The sequence below is a fragment of the Ceratotherium simum genome, chromosome 21 (assembly GCF_057802395.1).
Source record: "Ceratotherium simum simum isolate JZ-2026a chromosome 21, ASM5780239v1, whole genome shotgun sequence".
Classification (NCBI taxonomy): Eukaryota; Metazoa; Chordata; class Mammalia; order Perissodactyla; family Rhinocerotidae; genus Ceratotherium; species Ceratotherium simum.
Window position 1 is genome coordinate 35,297,043 of NC_141920.1, and position 19,564 is coordinate 35,316,606.

The 19,564-nt window shown below is 37.1% G+C and overlaps 1 protein-coding gene across 1 annotated transcript in view; it reads right to left on the bottom strand.

Annotated features, from left to right (window-relative positions):
- Nucleotides 1–19,107, bottom strand: part of TMX4 (thioredoxin related transmembrane protein 4) — a 44,577-nt gene extending 25,470 nt beyond the window's left edge. Inside the window, exons 1-2 of the mRNA XM_004433766.3 lie at nt 18,799–19,107; nt 8,033–8,148 (exon numbers count right to left, since the gene is read on the bottom strand). Coding sequence (XP_004433823.1) covers nt 8,033–8,148; nt 18,799–18,974 — 292 coding nt within the window. The 5' untranslated portion in view covers nt 18,975–19,107. The remainder of the gene's footprint in view (nt 1–8,032; nt 8,149–18,798) is intronic.
- Between the last annotated feature and the right edge of the window lie 457 nt (nt 19,108–19,564).

Genomic DNA, 19,564 nt, shown 5'->3' on the forward strand with positions numbered 1-19,564 from the left:
TCCAGTCACTGACATACAACTTGCTTATCTTCTATATGTTACGCTGGAGTTTTCTGGCCTGTGAATCACTTGGAATTGTATAGTGGCTGAAAGGATAGGTTTTAGAGTCATGCAATCCGGGTTAAATACTAAATTCTCCATTTACTAGCTTTGTGACCTTAGATAAATTACTTAACCTTTCTGAGTCTCAATTACTTCATCTGTAAAATGGGTATACTAAAGACTACCCGAATTGTTCTGAAGTTAGATTAGATCAGTATGTTAAGTGCTTAGCACATAATAAAGGACTCAATAAATTATTATTACATCAGTTTTAAGATTAAAAAGAACAATAAAGAATATGAAATAATAAGATCATGTATAATCTTTGCACATTTATAAAATTTGCAAGTTCTGTCAAGGAACTCTATGTACATTAAACAGATGTTTTCAATTTGTCTTAGCAAACCTTTACTGAGCACTAACCATATATCAAATGCTATGCTGGATCCATGTGAAGACAAAGACAAATAAAACCCTTAGTCACCCAGGAAATATTTACTGAGCAACTTCTCTGTTCCAGGGACTGTGATAACTGCTCAAGACACAGATAAGCAAAACACGTACAGTCTTTGTTCTCACACAGCTTACAGCCTAGTGGAAGAGGGAAAGAACTTAATAATCACAATCATGGCTATAAACAGAGATAGATGATATCAAGAAAGGAGCATGCAACAAAAACCTAAATAAGAATAGGAGTAAAGAATAGATCCCTGCTCTTTAAATGTTTACAAACAAATATTTATATGGATACCAAGAGTGAGTAAGCCTGGGCTGGCAAAGAGAAAGAAAGGTAAAGGATCCTCCTGGCCAGTATGGAAAAATGACAGAGACACTATTTTAACATTTCTCATCACTTCTGCCTTTCCCACTCAAGAACAATCTGGACAAAATTAAATATCTAATCAAATAAAGTGGCTCAAATTTTATATCTCTGTGGTCACTTGCAATTTGAAATACTGAAGCTTTACTTTCAATAACACGGGAAATTTTCTTATACCCATCTTATAAATTAAACCTATACTCAGCATAATAATTTATTGATTAATGATGAGTCTTCCCAAAAGATTCTTTATTTTTTCTCATATCAAATCAAATAGACTTTAAAACATCCCTATGGCACTTAAAAGAAAACACAGTACTCTGAAGGTAGTAAAAGTGTTTGTTACAAAAAGAAACATTTATTACATACATTTATTATCGTACATTAAAGAAAAAAAAAAAAAGATTGTAGTGGCAATCACAAAAACACAAGGGACCTGAGAAGTCAACTGAGGATTGCTAACAAGCATCTCTGTCTACAGGGCATTTTCACCTCTAACTTTGCTTGGAATTCCAACCTAGCAGGGAACAAAGGTATCTTTTAGTACATTTCCAACTCTAAATCGCCAGAGGACAAAGTCTTGGTAATTCTAAGTGCTTAAAAATTATCATATGCTTTTGCTTAAAATAAATATTACAAATAGTTTCATATCTCACTTCTTTCCTAGCTACAGTCTTATGACCACCCAAAAATTTTATCTAAAGAGAGTCACAGCGTTAGAGAATTATGCTTTACTTATATGACTTTTAAAATGGAAGGAACAAACAAAGAGCATCCCATCACTTGTTCAAGTTTCTATATAGATTTTATTTTTATCACAATAAATAGATAGGATTTCTAATAAATGTTAGGTACACTGAAGGTGCTATTTTTAACTTGTTCTTTAAAATCCTTCATATGTTCTTAGTCATCATTGGCCATGGAAATATATAAAAAAATAAATATAAAAAATATTTCATAAAACACATTAAATTATATGATATGCGAAACAATATTTCCAGATTCGAGGGCCAGGTGGGGTCAAACCCCACTTCTGCCTCTTATTAAATGTTTTTAATCTGGGATAGCTAATTTAAACTCTCTGGGCCTCAGTTTTCTTATTATAGATGGGCATCATAATTTCTATCCTGTAGTACTTCAGCATTAAATGATTTTATATTTATAAAGCACATACAGAACAGTATCTGACACATAACAAGGACTAAACCAATGCTAGCTATTATTTTCTATATTTAAATCTCTGATTCAAAGTTAGAATAAAACAAGAGGATATAATAAAGATAAACTAATTTAGTCTTAAGTGCTTTGGAAATTGTACATTATTTTGGATAACATATCTTTAAAAATAAATGTGCCCATGAAAATCAATGAGTACAGAGAAAATAAGAAAAAAGAAACACAGTGGCAAATGGTCTCTGAGATTTTTCTGCATCTTTCTGGTTCAGGATAAAAGGTATAACAGGACACTTGTTCCCAAAATTGTTAGATTAAAGGGTATAAGAATTTTATGGTTCTTGATATGAATTGCTATTTTGTTTTCCATAACTATTTTACCAATTTACAAGATCATCAATTAAGGTTCATTTAAAATAAAGACCATTATTAATAAATTGTAGCACCTGAAGACTGTTTTCATTGATGTTTCTTCATCAATATTTCTTCAAATGACAACTCATGTGGAGTATTAATAATAAGGTTATAGCATCTAACTCAGATATGAGTTTGGTTCGTTGTCTGGAATAATATACTGTCGCTGAGGATGTATTCAGTAAAATCTACAACAAAATCAAGTAGTCAAAGTAGTCCTTAGATTATGACACACTATTAAGCCCTTGAAGATGTGACACCACAGGAAATTCATCTCAAATAAATTTCACTTGTGAGAGGGTGAAAGACATCAGAAAGCTCTGGATCTCATGTCGTGCTCCAAAAATGTCTTCTAACCTTTAATACTGACGCTATGAAGTGTCAAGGGAGACTTTCGTTACCTGAAAAGTTAAAACATTAACACCTTGGAATAGAGAAGTACCATCTGAGGTTGTGCCTTCAGGGTTTAAAAACAAGTGTGGATTGTAAAGAAACAAGTGCACTCTTAAATCTTTAAATACAAGACATAAAGTTTGACCACAAAGTCTCCCAAAATTTCTGCATGCCTTTTTTACTATAGGGGTAATTTCCACTTTAAAATGAAGATTGTATTACAACATAAAAGGGGCATTAATCCAGAACGCAGGAAAAAAATTAATTTCTTATTAGCAAGCTTATCTTCAACACATATAGCAAAAAACAAAGAATTAAAAGATTAGAGAAAAATTATGGCAGAGAACTATATTGATATGCAAAAACACAATAGAAATTATTTAAGTTCAATATTAAGAAAATGGGGATAGCTATTAGCTTTTGTTCTACAGCTAACAAGCTGTGTTACCTTGCGCATATTATTTAACCTCTCTGAGCCTCAGTTTTCTGAATCATATAGAGATAAATAGTTTGTTCTTCCTACAGTTGTTACGAAGCTAAAATGTATGTAAGTGCTTACCGCAATTACAGGCTGAAGTAAATGCTTACAAAGTGTTAGTTATTATCATTAAAGAAAGTAGAAGAAGGAAAACAATGAAAAAAAGTAGAACTAACCATACCTTCGAGATTGAAATAAAGTTGTTGATATAATAGAATACAAAAGACTAATTATTATAATTACAAAATTAAAATATTAACAGTAACTGAAGTACAGTAAACTAAATTGGCTTCAATAATAAATTCGTGGTTTTAAACTCAATGCTTATTCTTGGCCATGGTAGGGATCTGGTTTACCTCTAATCTAGTGAAATGACCATCACTCATGTGTGCTCTGTGAGCAGCTGCTGTTTTCCTGTCCTTGACAACTAAGCTTATCTGCATAGAACAGAAGGTTCAAGTACTTACTCATTAAATTTAACTTCCCCAATTCAGCTCAACTGAAACCTCACCTGGTCTATGCACTATTAAACAGGCAATGTAATGTAACCTAATCTAAGGCCTGTCCTTTCCTTGACATCTACATCTCAGCTATAAAAATGCAATGTGCTTATTGCAATTCCCAGTCTTGATAATTCTGAAATCTTATTTTCTGTTTAAAATACCTAAGAAAATCGCCTATTTGATATACCAATGAAAGAATTATAAGGGTATGACCTATGAAATTCATACTGAGGAAGAATTATTAAAGAGTAAGAATGATAAAATTCTTGAGTAAGAATTATAAAAGAATTACTAAAGAGTATGCATGAACACTTCAAAAATTCTTGCTTTCTCTTCTTTTTAAATTTTACTTGCAGGGAAAAGAAATGAAATTATCTCTTATCAGCACTCCTGTGGCAAGGCAGCCCTGAGGAAAGAATATACTAATGGAGATCTGTAACCGAATATAAATCTGTATTCAGCAATACCCAATAAAGTGCTCAATTGTAGGGAAAAATAATATCATTTCAATGGTTTCCCACTGCTCATTCAGGATGTTAGACTTTGTAAAAATGAAGTAAATATGCAAACAGCTCCCAAGAATAGGGACAAGCTGCCCGGAGGCTTGCCAGTGAATTAGTACCACATAGGACACTCTCTTCATTTGGCCTCCAGGATCCCCCTTCTTCTCCATCTCCCTCCTACCTAACTGGCTTCTCCTTTTCCTCTGCTGCAACTACTTCTTTTCTTCTAAATGTTGGAGTGCTCTGGTTCTCAATCCTCAAAACAGTTCCCTGGCACACACTCTTTAGGTAATCCCAATTCTTCCCCTCATTTCAAATACCGCCTACACTGACGACCCTCAGTTGTACATCTCTAGCTCATCTCTATTTGGATTTCTATTAAACATCTCGAACTTCAACTCTGTCCCAAACCTGTTCCTCCTTCAGGCCTCTTCATCTTTTCTCTTTCCACCAAATGCTACAACCAGTCTATCAGGAAATCCTTTTGGATATTCCAGCCAAATGTAGTATTTCAAATCCAATCACTCACCATTGCTGCTACCAGTCCAAGACACCATCTTCTCAACTCATGGACTACTGCATTAACCTCCTAACCGCTCTTCCTGCTTTCACTTCTGACTCCCTAAAATCAATGTTCACATAGTAGCCAAAGAGATTATTTTAAAACATAAATCATATCACGTCACTCCTCTGCTCAAAACCTTCCAGGAGCTTCCTTCCTATCATACTTCATACAAAACCTAAACTCCTTTGCCATGGCCAAGAAGACCTTTCATGGTCTGGTCCCTAGCTACCTCTCCAGCCTCATTTATCTCAAGTACCCTGCTGGCTGTCATATTGTTCCTCAAATAAGCCAACTACACTCTCACCTGCACAGGCTGTTTGCTCTGCCTGGGGTGTTCCTCCCCGTAAGATGTTGAAATTCAGTCCCTCAATCTGTCAAGACCTCTGGTCAAACAGTCCTTCCCTGGACATCCTATTTAAAATAGTGGCTCCCATCATTTTCTACATTTTTACCCTGCTTTATTTTTCTTCACAGCCCTTACCACCAACAGACAATATTTTCCATTTTACTTTTGTTACTGTTTATCTCCTGCACTGGAATGTAAACTCAATGAGGAGCCAGCTCTTTGTCTTCCTTATTCACCTCTGTATCACTGATATCCAGATCAGGGCCTGGTACGTGGTAGGAACTCAAATATTTGAATAAACACATTATTTCTAAACTCTGTTAGAAGATTAGTTGAAAGCATTAAATTTAAATTACTTTATAATTTAAAGTAAAATTATACTGGGGCCAGCCCGGTGGCGTAGTGGTTAAGTTTGCGCACTCTGCTTTGGTGGCCCAGGGTTTGCAGGTTTGAATGCTGGGTGCAGACCTATGCACCCTCATCAAGCCATGCTATGGCAGCGTCCCACGTATAAAATAGAGGAGGATGGGCACAGAGGTTAACTCAGAGCCAATCTTCCTCAGCAAAAAGAGGAGGATTGGCAACAGATGTTAGCTAAGGGTCAATCTTCCTCCCCCAAAATAAATAAATAAATAAATAAATACAGTGTATAATTTAAATAAATAAATAAAGTAAAATTATAAATATAAAATAGTATGATCTGAAGTGAAATATTCTCTAGGCCACTCAATCATGTGTGTAGAATTTTGTCTCCTAAATTGTATTTATGAGTTACAGGGGTTTTTTTTTCCAATTATTTTTTTGAGGTCATATTAGTTTATAACATTCTATAATTTCAGGTGTACATTATTATTTATATACAGTTTTTACGTTTTTATCATTTAAAAGAATTCGAGAGCCTCTACTTTAAAAAACTGTTCTACTATATAAAACAATAACTTCCTTTTTTGGACTTTTTTTCTTCACTATTCCTATAGAATACCGTACCAAAGACTTTCTTCCCTCCTCTTTGATAAAGATTTCAAATATATATAGTTTGTTAAATATTATGAGTCAATGATGAATTTGTTTTTTAAACATTTTATCACAATTTCTGTCTTACATTATTATCAAAAAAGCACTTAATCCATTCACAATGGAAAAATAACTGTAAGTCTATACTTTAGATGGAAAGACTATATTCAATTAAACTAGATTTGTGAATCCATCACAAAGCTAACTGTTTAATTCTTTTAATTCAAATCACGCTGTGAAATCACAGCAGGTATACCAAATGGCTGAAATGTGAATAGGCCCGTTGCATTTCTAAGAAATTCATCATAAAATGTGTCTGGTGCCCACTAATTAACAAGGTTTATAACTGATTTCATTGGACTGAAACTACTAAAAGATGAAAACAAGTTTACAGCAAAACGGTAAATACAATAACTTGACCTCCAAATAGAATAACTTATTTTAATAGCCAAAACCATGAACTAATAAATAAAATCGTCCATCTTTAAATAGTAGAGGGGCAGAAGTGGCTTTCATTCAAATGCTTAAAAAGGTGGAGGCTTGAAGACTCATGGCTTTTAACAGAAACCCCTCTCCATGAGTTTGTCAAGACATCCATCTTAACAGACACCATCCATTTTGTTGTCCAAGTAATTGGTAATCCATTACTTTGTGTTTTTTGAACTCACAGTTATTACAGAAAGGTAACAGCTACACTTCCATACCTACCTCTTTTTTTACCTTGTAAAGGGATGCAATAGGTAGAAATTGAATGTAGATAGGAAAAAATAACTAATAAAAATTTGAACATAGTCAAATTTGAATCTATAAAAGCCCAACTTTTCTTCTCAATTTATATATATATATATATATATATATATACACACACCATTATTTTTAAACTACCAATACAAATTGTGTGTATCTTTCCAGAATTTAAAAGTCTCCTTTATCTCCCTCTTTCTTCTGAAAAATTACATCATTAACAGCTGGAGATGGAATGAGAATTAGAAATTCAACAATTCTGGAACTCACGATGAAATATTTGACTCAGGTAGGATCATCATGGATCTTAAAATCCCAAAGAATCACCCCCCCAGATTACTTACTAATCACAAAGTGGGGTCTTTTCTTTATAAATGAGGTGTTTAGTGTCATCACCTTAATCCAAGTGCTCAAACTCAATATCACTAATGGTGACAGTATATGTCTTCTGATGGGATACAATATAAAGTCACAGCATCACCTATGACATACTCTTGACATAAATGTCTAGCCTGAATCATGCCTCTAGACTGACATTTAGGTTTACAGAAAATGCCATAATACATTAAATGTCACTATAAGGAAACACTTAGGCAAATCCCTGGTCTATTCTCTTCAGAATATCAATATCATGAAAAAAATGGGGGACTATTCTAGATTGAGGGCAACTAAAAAAACATAACAACCAAATGCAAATGGTGAACTTTGATTAGATCCTGGCTCAATAAACTGTAAGACACATGGAAAATAATTAGGGAGATTTTAATATGCCAAAATATTAAAGGGTAAAGTATCAGGTTGTCTGCAACTTATCTTCAAAAGACCCAGCAAAAAATAATAATAACAAAAATGTAAATAAACATATACACATATATATGTGTAAACAGACTCAGATATGCCAAAATGTTATCTGTTGATTCTAGATGATCAGTTCATGGGTAACCAATATCCTAGTTTTTCAACTTTTCTATATGCTTGAGAATTTTAAAAATAAAAAGTAACAAACTTTTGCATTTAATGTTCAACATTCACAGTACCTGGTTCTTGAATGACATCTACCTTCCCCACACTGATCTGAAGTATTTCACCATTCTTTGCAAACATCTCCCATTCTGAATCAGTCTGCTGGCAGGATGGACACCAAGGGGCATAACTATAAAAGAAGAATGGCTAATCAATATAAACATATGAAAAAATCTGTAAAATAAAATAGAGAAATAGAGTAAAGAGAAGCACAAAAGCAAGCTTTTCCAAAGTCATTTGATATAGACAAACAGAAGCATACTTCCCCCCTAGAATTTAATGATGAATATCAATTCCCTGGGGAAAAAATTAGCCAAAGTTTACGAAGATTTTCACAAATCATTATAATACATAAAATATTTTATTTCACTGTTATTCTCACAATCAATCCAAATTTTGTCACTTTCCAGATAGCTTTTGATTTTTGAGAATGAACACTGTTTTGAGAGCCCCACTAAAGGAGGATACTAGCCAAACCAGTTTCAGATTCATCAAAGCTACAGATCTGATGAACAGAGACCAGAAGATCTGTTGCCAGTGGGTCCTCAAGAAAGTGAGTCATTTCCAAAGATCAGAAGTCATTTCAACCATTCTGAGAAAGCTATAGGCTAAACCAGTTTTACCCGACACTTTCTTAAGTAGGAGTCAGAAATACCTGGGCCTTCAACCAGAATCCTGGTTTTTACATTTATTTTTTCATTCAATAAACATGAACTAAGCACTATGCTACAAGCTGAAGCTACAACAACTGTGAACAAGACAGACGTGTTGCCTCCTCTTCTTGTGGATTGTACAGCCCACAGAAGAACAGAGGTAAGACCAGGCATAATTACAATCCAGGTGGCAAATGCCATGGCTGAAAGTGTGGAACAATGCTATGGAGACACTCAGGAGCTGGGTGATCTCAGAGGGGTCCACAGAGAAAGAAGTATATGTCCTAAGATTTAAAGTAGGCGGCAACAGCCAGAGAGGGGTCAAGGAAAGTTCTAATCTAAGCAGAGAGAATAGCATGTGTGAAGGCTGAGTACTGAGAGGGGATGGTGAAGACATCATCTACAGCTTTTAAAAAAGTTATAAAAGGAGTTAGGACTTTATTTGAAGCTCCACGGTAAGCCCTCGAGAGGTAAGAGAATTATGATCTGATTTACATTTTGGAAAAATCATTTGTAATTTTAATGGATCAGGGAAAACTAATGGATCAGGGAAGGATGAGATGGAATCAAAGAGAAGAACTGGAAGGCTGGGCCATCATCCTGGCAAGACGCTCGTGGCCTCACTCTGCTCTGAGCTGGTCCTGGAACACATCAAAAATACTCAGAACATAAAGCTCCAAAGTGATCCAGGATTTCATCTGCAGATGTTAAAATGGGACCTGGAGAAGCGTGCTGTTTAGAAAGCAAAGTGGATTGAATAGTATGCCCTAAAAAAATATGTCCAAGACCTAACCCTGGTACTTGTGAATGTGACCTTATTTGGAATAAGTGTCTTTACCCATATTATTAAATTAAGGATCTCGGGATGAGATCATCCTGGATTTAGCGTAGACCCTAAATCCAATGACTAGTGTTCTTTTATAAAGAAAGAAAAGGGAGATTTGACACAGGGACACTGGGGGAAGGCTATGTGAAGATGGAGGCAGAGATATGTTATGCAGCTACAAGCCAAGAACACCAAAGATTGCCAGCAGCCACCAGAAGCTGGAAGAGACACGGAATACTCTCTCATAGAGCCTGCAGAGTGAACTAATCCTGCTAACATGTTGATTTTGGATTTTTGGTCTCCAAAATCGTGAAAGTATAAATTTCTGTTGTTTTAAGCCACCAAGTTTGTGGTCATTTGCAGTAGCCGGAGGAAAATAAAATAGAAAGGAAGATATCACTTGAAATTACATGGAATTGAGATCAGATATGCCTTATGGAGGCTTAAAGACCTGCTAGGGCTATACTTAATTTAAAATACTGTGAACAAACAATAACATATGCTGGAAATCCATTTTAAAATACTAACATATGACACAAGTAAAAGGAAAATTAACATTTACAGAATAATGTCACAAAGATACATTAGTACAACTGAACAGATATTTTGTTTTGCTTAATAATACCCAGAAGAAAAAAGCAGTAAATTAAATAAATTAACCAATGCTCACAAAATAGGCAGGATACTCCAGGAAAAAAAAAATCATCAGATACTTTGAATAATATTTCAGGATGCCACCAACTACATATGATATTTTAAAAATCTGCTTAAATTATACTTCAAAAATATTTTTAACTCAAGTCAAAATACTGAAGGAATAAATGCAACAGATACTAAAAAAAAAGATTTGATATCACTGAATTGTTTATGTACAATGGGTGAATGTTGTAGTATGTAAATTATGCCACCAAGGAGTAGAGGGCAGGAGATATAGATGAACCCAAATTGGCAATATATTGATAATTCTTGAACCTGGATGATGGAAATTCACTATACTACTCCTTATATTTTTGTATATGTTTGAAATTTTTCATAATAAATAGTTTTGTTTTTTTTAAAGACTTGATTGAATGGAAAGATATACCAAGTTCTGAATGGGCAGGTTCAGCATTGAAAAATGTCAATTCCCTCCAATTTATTTTCCAATTTTTCCATTCCTGAATTGTTTTTACAAAATGTGGCATCTATTATTTTTGCATTAAGAGAAGAAAGCGGCAGGGGTGAAAGAGAAGTAGGAAAGAATGCCTGCTAAAAAAATAAAACACACACATACACATACCGATGGGAAAAACTGCCTTAGGGAAGGAAATAAAGGGGAAAAAGTGCTAAACAACTGATCAAATTCTGTAACAAAATTTAGGCTCAAAGTGTCACCAACTAACTGCCCTAAGTAAGTCACAGGAGGTTGCAAAAGCACTTAACTATTTCTCAAAGTTGTTTTTTAGTTATGGTAAAGAGATGCAATCAGCAACTGCCCTGAACCAGTCCAAACCCCACTGCAAGAGCAATGCCCGCACAGACAGGCCGAGAAGTGACCAAAAGTTACCTTTGCTTCATTTTCATGTTAAGATTTCTGTCCCAGAAGGAGCTTAAGCCTTACTAGCGTAACATGTGATATATGTGAAAGCATGTTTCACACTACACCTGTGCGAGCTTACACCCACCTCTACACGTGATGATGAAACTTCCCTTTAGAATATTCATTCCCCATCAGAAATAAAAGGCCCCTGCTTTCCCTTGCTTGGAGAGCCATGGCTTTGGAAGTCATTCCCCATGGTCTCCTTTATTTGCTGCAAAAAAATTTTACTTTCTGTGACAACTACTTCTGATAAAAGCTTTGATTTCAACTCACCAAGAAGCAAACTCACTTTGGTTCAGTAACAAAAGGTACTGTCTGGTCATTATTTACAAATCCTTTTATCTTTAACTGAGCAGAAGCATGTATATAAGTGTCATTCAAAACTCAATGCAGTGATGCATACAAACCAACTTTGCTAAATAACAACAACAACAAACACCTGAAATTGGGCAAAGACATTGGTCTTTCACATTACAAAAAGACGATGGAGTAGGTGGTAAAAAGTCAAGACTCGGGGGAATGCATTTATTTCAGTAAAAGTATTGAGATTGGAAAAAGCCCAGAAGAGACAGGGCTGCCCAAAGCAAGGCATGTATTTTTCTTTCCAGGTAGGCCCCAGAAGCAACCAGACTTAGTAAGCACATTTGTTCATCCTCTCAACTCCATCTCTAAAAAAGACTAGTATAGCCAATGCCAAGATCATTCTAAAAGGTCATTAATCTTCCCATTACAGCTCACTGTCCAGTCTCTCAGATCCAGGACACATAGACCAGAGACCATGATCCAAGAACAATCTGCTGACATCTTTGAATGGGGATTTTTTTTTTTAAACACTTGTATTTCTATATTTCCAGGGCAAAGTATATTCCTCGTATACAGTAAGTGCTCCCTAAATATTTGCTGAATAAATAAATGAACAAACTTTAGAGAAAATTATACTCCTCACTGACAAAATAATTATTTTCTATATATTTTCTAAATATTCTGCCATTTGAATATTAAACAAAGATAAACAAACGCCCTTGAGGTAATTTTAGATATTCCTTCTATGTAGCTGCTACCCGCTGGTCTATCACACTGTTAATGCATTTAAAGATATAATGAGAGCTTATTGTGTTGGACTGCACCAAGTTCATTCATTAACCTAGTGTGTTCTTCTGGAGGTGGAGATAAGCCAGCTCTCTGTCTCAGGTGTGGGAATTGTTCCACCGTTGTTGTAGCTTTTAAAATCATTAGTATTCTTTTGTATTCAAAGGATAGCAATTTAGACAGTAATTTAGAACCTACTATAAGTAAAATACCTCCAGGGGCCAAATGAACACAAAGAAGGAAAGTCATGTGACCTTCATGCTCTTCTCTCCTGTGCTCTCTTTCTCTCTGTGTTGGTATATACATATGTATATATAAATGTAATTTATTTATGTACATATGCATGATAAAACTCATCAGAAAGGACTGAACACAATCTTCATTTATATTATTTAAAACTAGGCCATAGTGGCAATCTTCTCCTAAGAACTATAAAAGAGTTCACCTGCCATAACTTTGTCTTTTACATTCAAATTAATCCTTCTTTGATTTAAGAGCCTCTAATTCCAAGAAGAATTAGAACGTTTATAGTCATGGAAACTATAAAACAGCATCTTTTCTATTTAAACTTTTGGCAGGTGACAGTGGTATATAAAATTAGTAAGCTTCATGAAGACTTAGTGGTATTTGAAATACATTCTATATAGCCAAAACACTGTTAAATTACACCAACTTGGATATCAGTCCAATGATTTTATCCATTTCTCGGAAACAAAATTCAACAGCATGCTTTTGTTATCCATGTTAGTATTTATGTACAAATTATACTTAGGTTCTGCTATTTGTAAAGTGGTTGAAGGTCCTTGATTCTTTAATTGCATGACTCACTGAATTTGGTGTGAGATTTCATCAAGTATACTAAAACACTTCAGGGGAAGGGGTTACTTAAATATATTTCCTAGAAATAAAATTTTACCATAAATACATTTTTATTCCCCAAAAATGGGCAATTTTCTTCCATCTTGGCTCAAATTTAACCAGTGTTTCCCAGTACACTCTTTTCTTATCCTTGCAAAAATGAGATGGACAATGAAAGATACAGTCAATTTTCACTTAGAACTTATTTTGACCAAAACACTCAGAAAAATCTGTGACAGTGAAGACAAAAGAGGTATCCTAGGTTCATCTTTCTGTGACTTAGAATAAATGAAACTAAATCAAATGTCAACAAACGATGCCTTAAAGATACAAGTGTTCTTCTTTCAGGAAAATCTGGAAAAACTCTTAATGACACAAGAGTTGAAAGCCTTATGCTAAATTCTATTTCTTTAGAAGATCATTTCTAGGACTTGTTATCATAAAATGTAGAGGAAAACTGAAAATTGACAGCTCTACAAACACTATGACGCCTGCTAAAGAAAATGGAATTCAGTACTTTCACTAGAATGAACACTCCACGAAAGCGGGGACTGGTGCATCGCTTGCACCTAAAACAGAGCCTGGTGGGTCCTAGGCCACGGTAAATATTTATTACATCAACAAACAAACGGGAGGTGACAGTCATTATTCTTAATATCTCTACGAAAATATATACAGATGTGTCTGTCCTTCAGTGATACACTTGGAGAAGCTCTTGATTAAAAGAACAATTAAAATCAATTATTCATTCATTCACTTAGTCAAAAAGTATTGAACACCTAGTACCTGATAGTTATTAAGGCTCCGGAGATGAACAGAAAGAAAAACCTTGTTCCTCTACTTAAAAGCTTATCGTCTAGTAGAGAAGTCAGACAAAAACCTAATATAAAATTATATATATTAATTTATAATTACAAGTTGTGATAAGGGCCATGCTAGATAAAAACAAGGCACAGTAAGAAAGGATTTTCCTGGGGGGTTGGAGTATACAGAAGGTAGGGCAGCTGCGCGGTGAGAAGAGTCAGGAACGAGCATACAGCAATAACGCTCTTTACCTGCAGAAATTAGATATGGTAAAACCGTGGCTGGACCTCTGAATCCTACAGGCTAAAGGCCTCCACTCATGTGAGTCAGGGTGCGGGCCAGTTGAGAGCCTAAGCACCAATCAGCCAGGTTCTGTGCCTCCTTCCAGGTTCTCCCACTACCCACCCACTCTCCCTAGCTTGCATCTGGGACTGCAAAGCTCAGGCCTGCATTCTAGTTCTGGCCCTAGCTTACCAGTGACTAAGGATCTGGCCTTGACCAAAGCTGTAACCTTTTCAAGTTTTCATCTCCTCTAGTTAATGAGAATGATAACTCTGCACCAGATTGTTGGGATGATCAAATAAGACAGCATTCAGAACATGTGATGTAAGCAATGTAACTGTTTACTGTGACTGAAATGATGATGATGATGATGAAGGTGATGTAGATGAACACCTTTTGTGGAAACAATCTGAAATCAAATACTTCTATGTTAGCTTATGAGCTACAATTTTGCATGTTTTTCAGTACCCGTACCAGTACCTAGGGCAGTGGTTTTCAGTAAGTGGCATTTGGAAATGTCGAGGATGGAGGGGATGGAGGTTGTTAAATTTTTTATGTCACATGACTACTAGTATTTAATGGGCAGGGGCCAGGGATGCCAAAGGTTCTGCAATGTGTGGGCCAACCCCACATATCAAACAACTATCCAGTACAAAATGCCAAGAGTGCCTGGTGAGAACCACTGCCTTGACAGAGAAGCAGCATTCAGTAAACACTTGCAAAATAAATGAAAGCTACATATGCTATTTATTTCCTTCATAGCACAATAGACTTTTGAAATCAAGAAATGTAGCTGATTCATTTTCATCTTCCTATGTCCCAACCCTGACCCTGACACACCACAAGCATTTAATGACTATCTCTTAAACATTCAATCAACAAATCAAGACAATCCATTAAGTTGCAAGAAATTATAACTATTTGATATGGGCAAGTTAAGGCAACGATGTTCAAGATGTTCTCTCCAGGTATAAGAAGAATATTGAAAAAACAAGACTAAAACGTAGAAGTCCTAAGGAAATAAATGAGGCTTTCCCCCATCACCAGATGACTAATTTCAATTTTGAAATATGATCATCCCAAGAGCAATATCAGAAGAAGTAGTGCTTTATAAAGACCTCTATGCTTTACAGATGTAAATTAATTTAACCCAAAGACACTTTTCCTCTGGATACCAGTTTAAAGATAAGCGGGTCAAAACTAAGTGATTGAATATCTATTTATTTCTTTTGGGGAAAAAAAGCCACCAGCACAGTATACAGAACATATTATATTGCATGCTTTTGTGTTTCAAAAGAACCAAAGTAGTCTTTTCAAAGACTGATATAATGGGAGCCAAGCAAGTGTTTAAGATAGCAAAAGGTTACAAAGAAACTGAATGAAGGGTAGTATGAAACAATGGAAATAGAGAAAAGAAAATACCAGAAGGCTTAAAGACTAGATAGTCTTTCCTAACCCAGAGAAAGGGCAAACTTTTCATCAGAGGTTAAGAGGAAAAGACACAGCAAGCCAATTATACAGACATGGCAGAAATAGGGGTAAAAATTATAAAACAATATATGAAAGCAAACAAGAAGAGAAAAATTGAATATACAATAAGTCTATAGCATTCAAGAAAATATAAATAGTAATGGGAGAATTTTTCAGATTTTAAAAAAGCTTTCAGAATTGAAATGGTGAAATTACCACAAATATATATATATATACACATATATTTTTTTTTTTGGTGAGGAAGATTAGCCCTGAGCTAACATCTGTTGCCAATCCTCCTCTTCTTGCTGAGGAAGACTGGCCCTGAGCTAACATCCATGCCCATCTTCCTCTACCTCATATGTGGGACACTGCCACAGCATGGCTCCATAAGTGGTATACAGGTCTGTGCCAGGGATCCGAACCCACAAACCCCAGGCCACTGAAGCAGAGCACGCAAACTTAACCACTATGCCACAGGGCTGGCCTCTACAAATATATTTTTAATTGATATTTCTCCTAAACAGAGAAGTGCTTTTTTAAAACTGAAAATTCAATTGCATGGATCCAAATAGTTCACTGTTCGAAAGACAAAGAAAATATAACAAATTAAATTTTATAATAGGAACTTCTCATTCTCAGAGCAGACAAACAATGCTAGGCCCTTAAAATAAATTATCAATACCAATATAACCAGGAATTGCATTATAGGAGCTTTGTATGAAGTGAAATATAAAAGAAAAAATTTCCAGAGGAGAGGGGGCATATTAGCAAATGAAAAAATAAAAAACTGCCAGTCAAAGTAATGTCAAATTTTTAATACTATCAGAAAGCCTAACTTGCTTCTTTAGAGAAGTTAAACACATCATCTGTGGCCCTAACAATCTCCATTTATTATGACCAGTTCACCTGACCAAAGTGTTAACATGGGGGCTAGTATTAACACATTCTCCTTTTCTCCATTATATACTTCAGAAAAAAATCTGATCATTTATTGGCTGTTTGAATGAATTCTTAGAAATTTATAGTAGGTCTATAGTGGTACTGAGAATATAATGAATTTTATATATCTTTTAAAGCGTTGGATTTTGTCATAGAGAGGAGAGAGAGGATCACAAATAAGAGCCACAGTACTTCTTCAGTATGAGCACTTAGGTTCTGGTGTATAGAAAGAAGTTGGATGTAATGGTTTATATCCTCCTTCCTTTCCAGCCTCACTTCATATTGACCTATTCTGAAGTGTACTCGATGAAAACAGAACTTCTACTACAATGATCTCAAGTATCTATACAGCTTACTTCCGGTTACAAGTCTCATCTATCCTTGCACCACAGCCCAAACACAGCCCAATGGACACATTGGGAGCTTAGAGCAACCGATGACTATGTCTGGGCTTTTACATTTACGAAGAAGTAAAATTTGAACTCTCAACACGGCCAAACATAGGAGTTGTTGGCTGTTTGCTCACTTATAAGCTCAATGTAGCTTAAACTTACCTGACCTTTAGTCTTCTTAGTTCTTTTACTTAAAAAAAAAATCATAGCTATTTCAAAATGAACTACAAAGGAGTTGAGGCCATTAAACATAACCAGCCGTTTCTGCTTTAACCTTCTTCATGGACATATACAAACTCAGTTTTAATCAGGAAATCCACATCTAGAAAAACTCTATTGTGTAAGCACCTACCGAAAAAAAAAGAACTTTCTGTAGTACTAGCTGAAAAGATGAAGTCTCTCTAAAACTCTTACAATTTTTAGACATGACAGTCCTAAATAAAGCTCCACTTGAAAAGTTTCTCTCTTAAATGGAAACTGATTCCCTCACCTCCAATCAGGGGTAATGTGCATTATGTTCTTTGAACAATGTAATCTGCTAAGCGATTTATAGCTTTGGCCCTGATCTCACACTGAGGTTTTCATTCAATAGGCATCTGCTTACAATGTGAATTGAAAGATTCAAAATTTAGTCTTGGACAAATAAAGGAAAGATCCAATTCTGTGCATGTCTATGCCCTCCGTGTAAAATTAGTTATCAAATAGTAGTGATCATGTATATTGCCTGAAACTACAGGCTAAGGAGATGTGGCCTCAGTAATCATTTCTCCAGACATTCTTCATTTTCCCTGCAAGCCCACCGCAATGGTCTCAAGCCTATTCATTCACACATCTGCCCACCGTGTACTTCAAGTCTTCTTTCAAATGATCAATTCCTTCCTAATAGAAGTTAATTTTTTTTTTCTCCCCAAAGCCCCCCAGTGCATGGTTGTATAAGCTAGCTGAAAGTCCTTCTAGTTCTACGTGAGCTGCCGCCACAGCATGGCACCTGACAGACAATGGTTTGGTTCTGTGACCAGGAAATGAACTCAGGCCATGGAAGCAGTGAGAGCGCCGAACTTGAACCACTAGGCCATCAGGGCTGGCTCAATAGAAGTTAATTTTAAGCTACGATGAACAGATCCTTTGCCTGCTCTTAACTCAAAACTCTTATTTTCCCATCTCCTTCAAGCAAAGGCACTATCCACGATGTACCTTCTATTGTTCAAAAGGGGCAATTCATTAAGGTCCTTTTCTTTATGACACTAGCACAATTAAGTTACGCTATCTAACTAGAAAGTCCTACCTCTAAAAATTACAACAAATAACATTTTTTTGGAATCTTCTTTTAAGACTTCAAAGGCTCTCATCTTTCTGCTTTATTTTTCACAATGACATCTCGAGGTCTTCAAAATGAAGACTAAGATACTTTGTACAAACTGGTCTGCTCTTCACCGTGCTGCAATTTTATTCATTCAACAAATATCTTGCCCACGCTATATATTCATACTCTACATGAATGTCATTGAAGCACTGCCTATTCTCCCCTACATACACACTTGTATCAAAAGCATGCGACTTTCTTGCAGATTTTCTCCGTTCTCCATCACCCCCTTGGTAAGTTGCCCACCCACCCCCATCTCTAAAAACTTCCTCCCCCAAAGCAGCAGGCGAGGAAGGCAAGAGGGTATGCTCTACACCCTCAGCTGTCACCGCGGAAGGCCGGGCGCGCATGCGCAAGGCGGACTAGCGGCCAAAACTCGTAGCCCCAGGTCTCTGGCAGGGCGGGTCCGCGGCCAGAGGTCGAGCCCAGCGGGCAATGGGGGACCGGGACCGGCCCGCGCGGGTGTGGGAGGGCGGCGCCCGCGAGGGCAGTGCGGCGTGCGGGGCGGGCGGGCACACTCACAATTTCAGCATCCACTCTCCCTCCATCACCAGCGTCCAGTTGGCGGCGGTCATGGGCCGCACCCGGCTCCGCTCCTCCGGCAGCGCGGCCTGCTCGGGACCGGCCTCCGACGCCGCCGCCACGACCCAGGCGGCCAGGAGCGCCGTCAGCAGCGGGCCGCAGCGCCCCGCCGCCATGTTGGGGCGCGGAGCGAGGCTCCTCGGCAGGCGCTGTGAGGAAAGCGGGGGGCGGGCCCGCGGCCTCGCTTGCCTGCTCGACGGGGCCCTTCCAGGTAGTCGGAGAAGACGCCAGGCCGCCCCGCCTCCACCTCCGCCCGGCCGCACCACAAACCCCGCGCCGGACGCGGGCGGCCGGCGCCGCCTCTTATCGGCCCGGGCCCGACGAGGCCACGCCCCCTCCTGCCTCGACTTGCAGTTGCCCGGGGTGTCGGTTGCCGTGGCAACGGCCGCCCTTTCTTCCTGACCGCCACGCTGAAGATAAACAGATGACCCAACGTTGCTCAAGTTAGAACATGCACCGCGTGTGCCCAGGCTCCCCAGGAAGGGGGTTGGCGCGTGTGGGTTTTTCTAGAGAGAAATATGACCAGTAATGTAAACATGCATCCCCTCTTCAGTGGTAGCAAAAATAACAACAGTGGACTGCAAAGTAAACCTGTTAAATGAAAAATGGGGGGACGTGGTGGGCACCTCTTGCTGAAAGGGAGAGGAAGATTTAAGTACTCTCTGCATGTGTGTATTGAAGTATCACTGTCTAATTGGAGTTAATA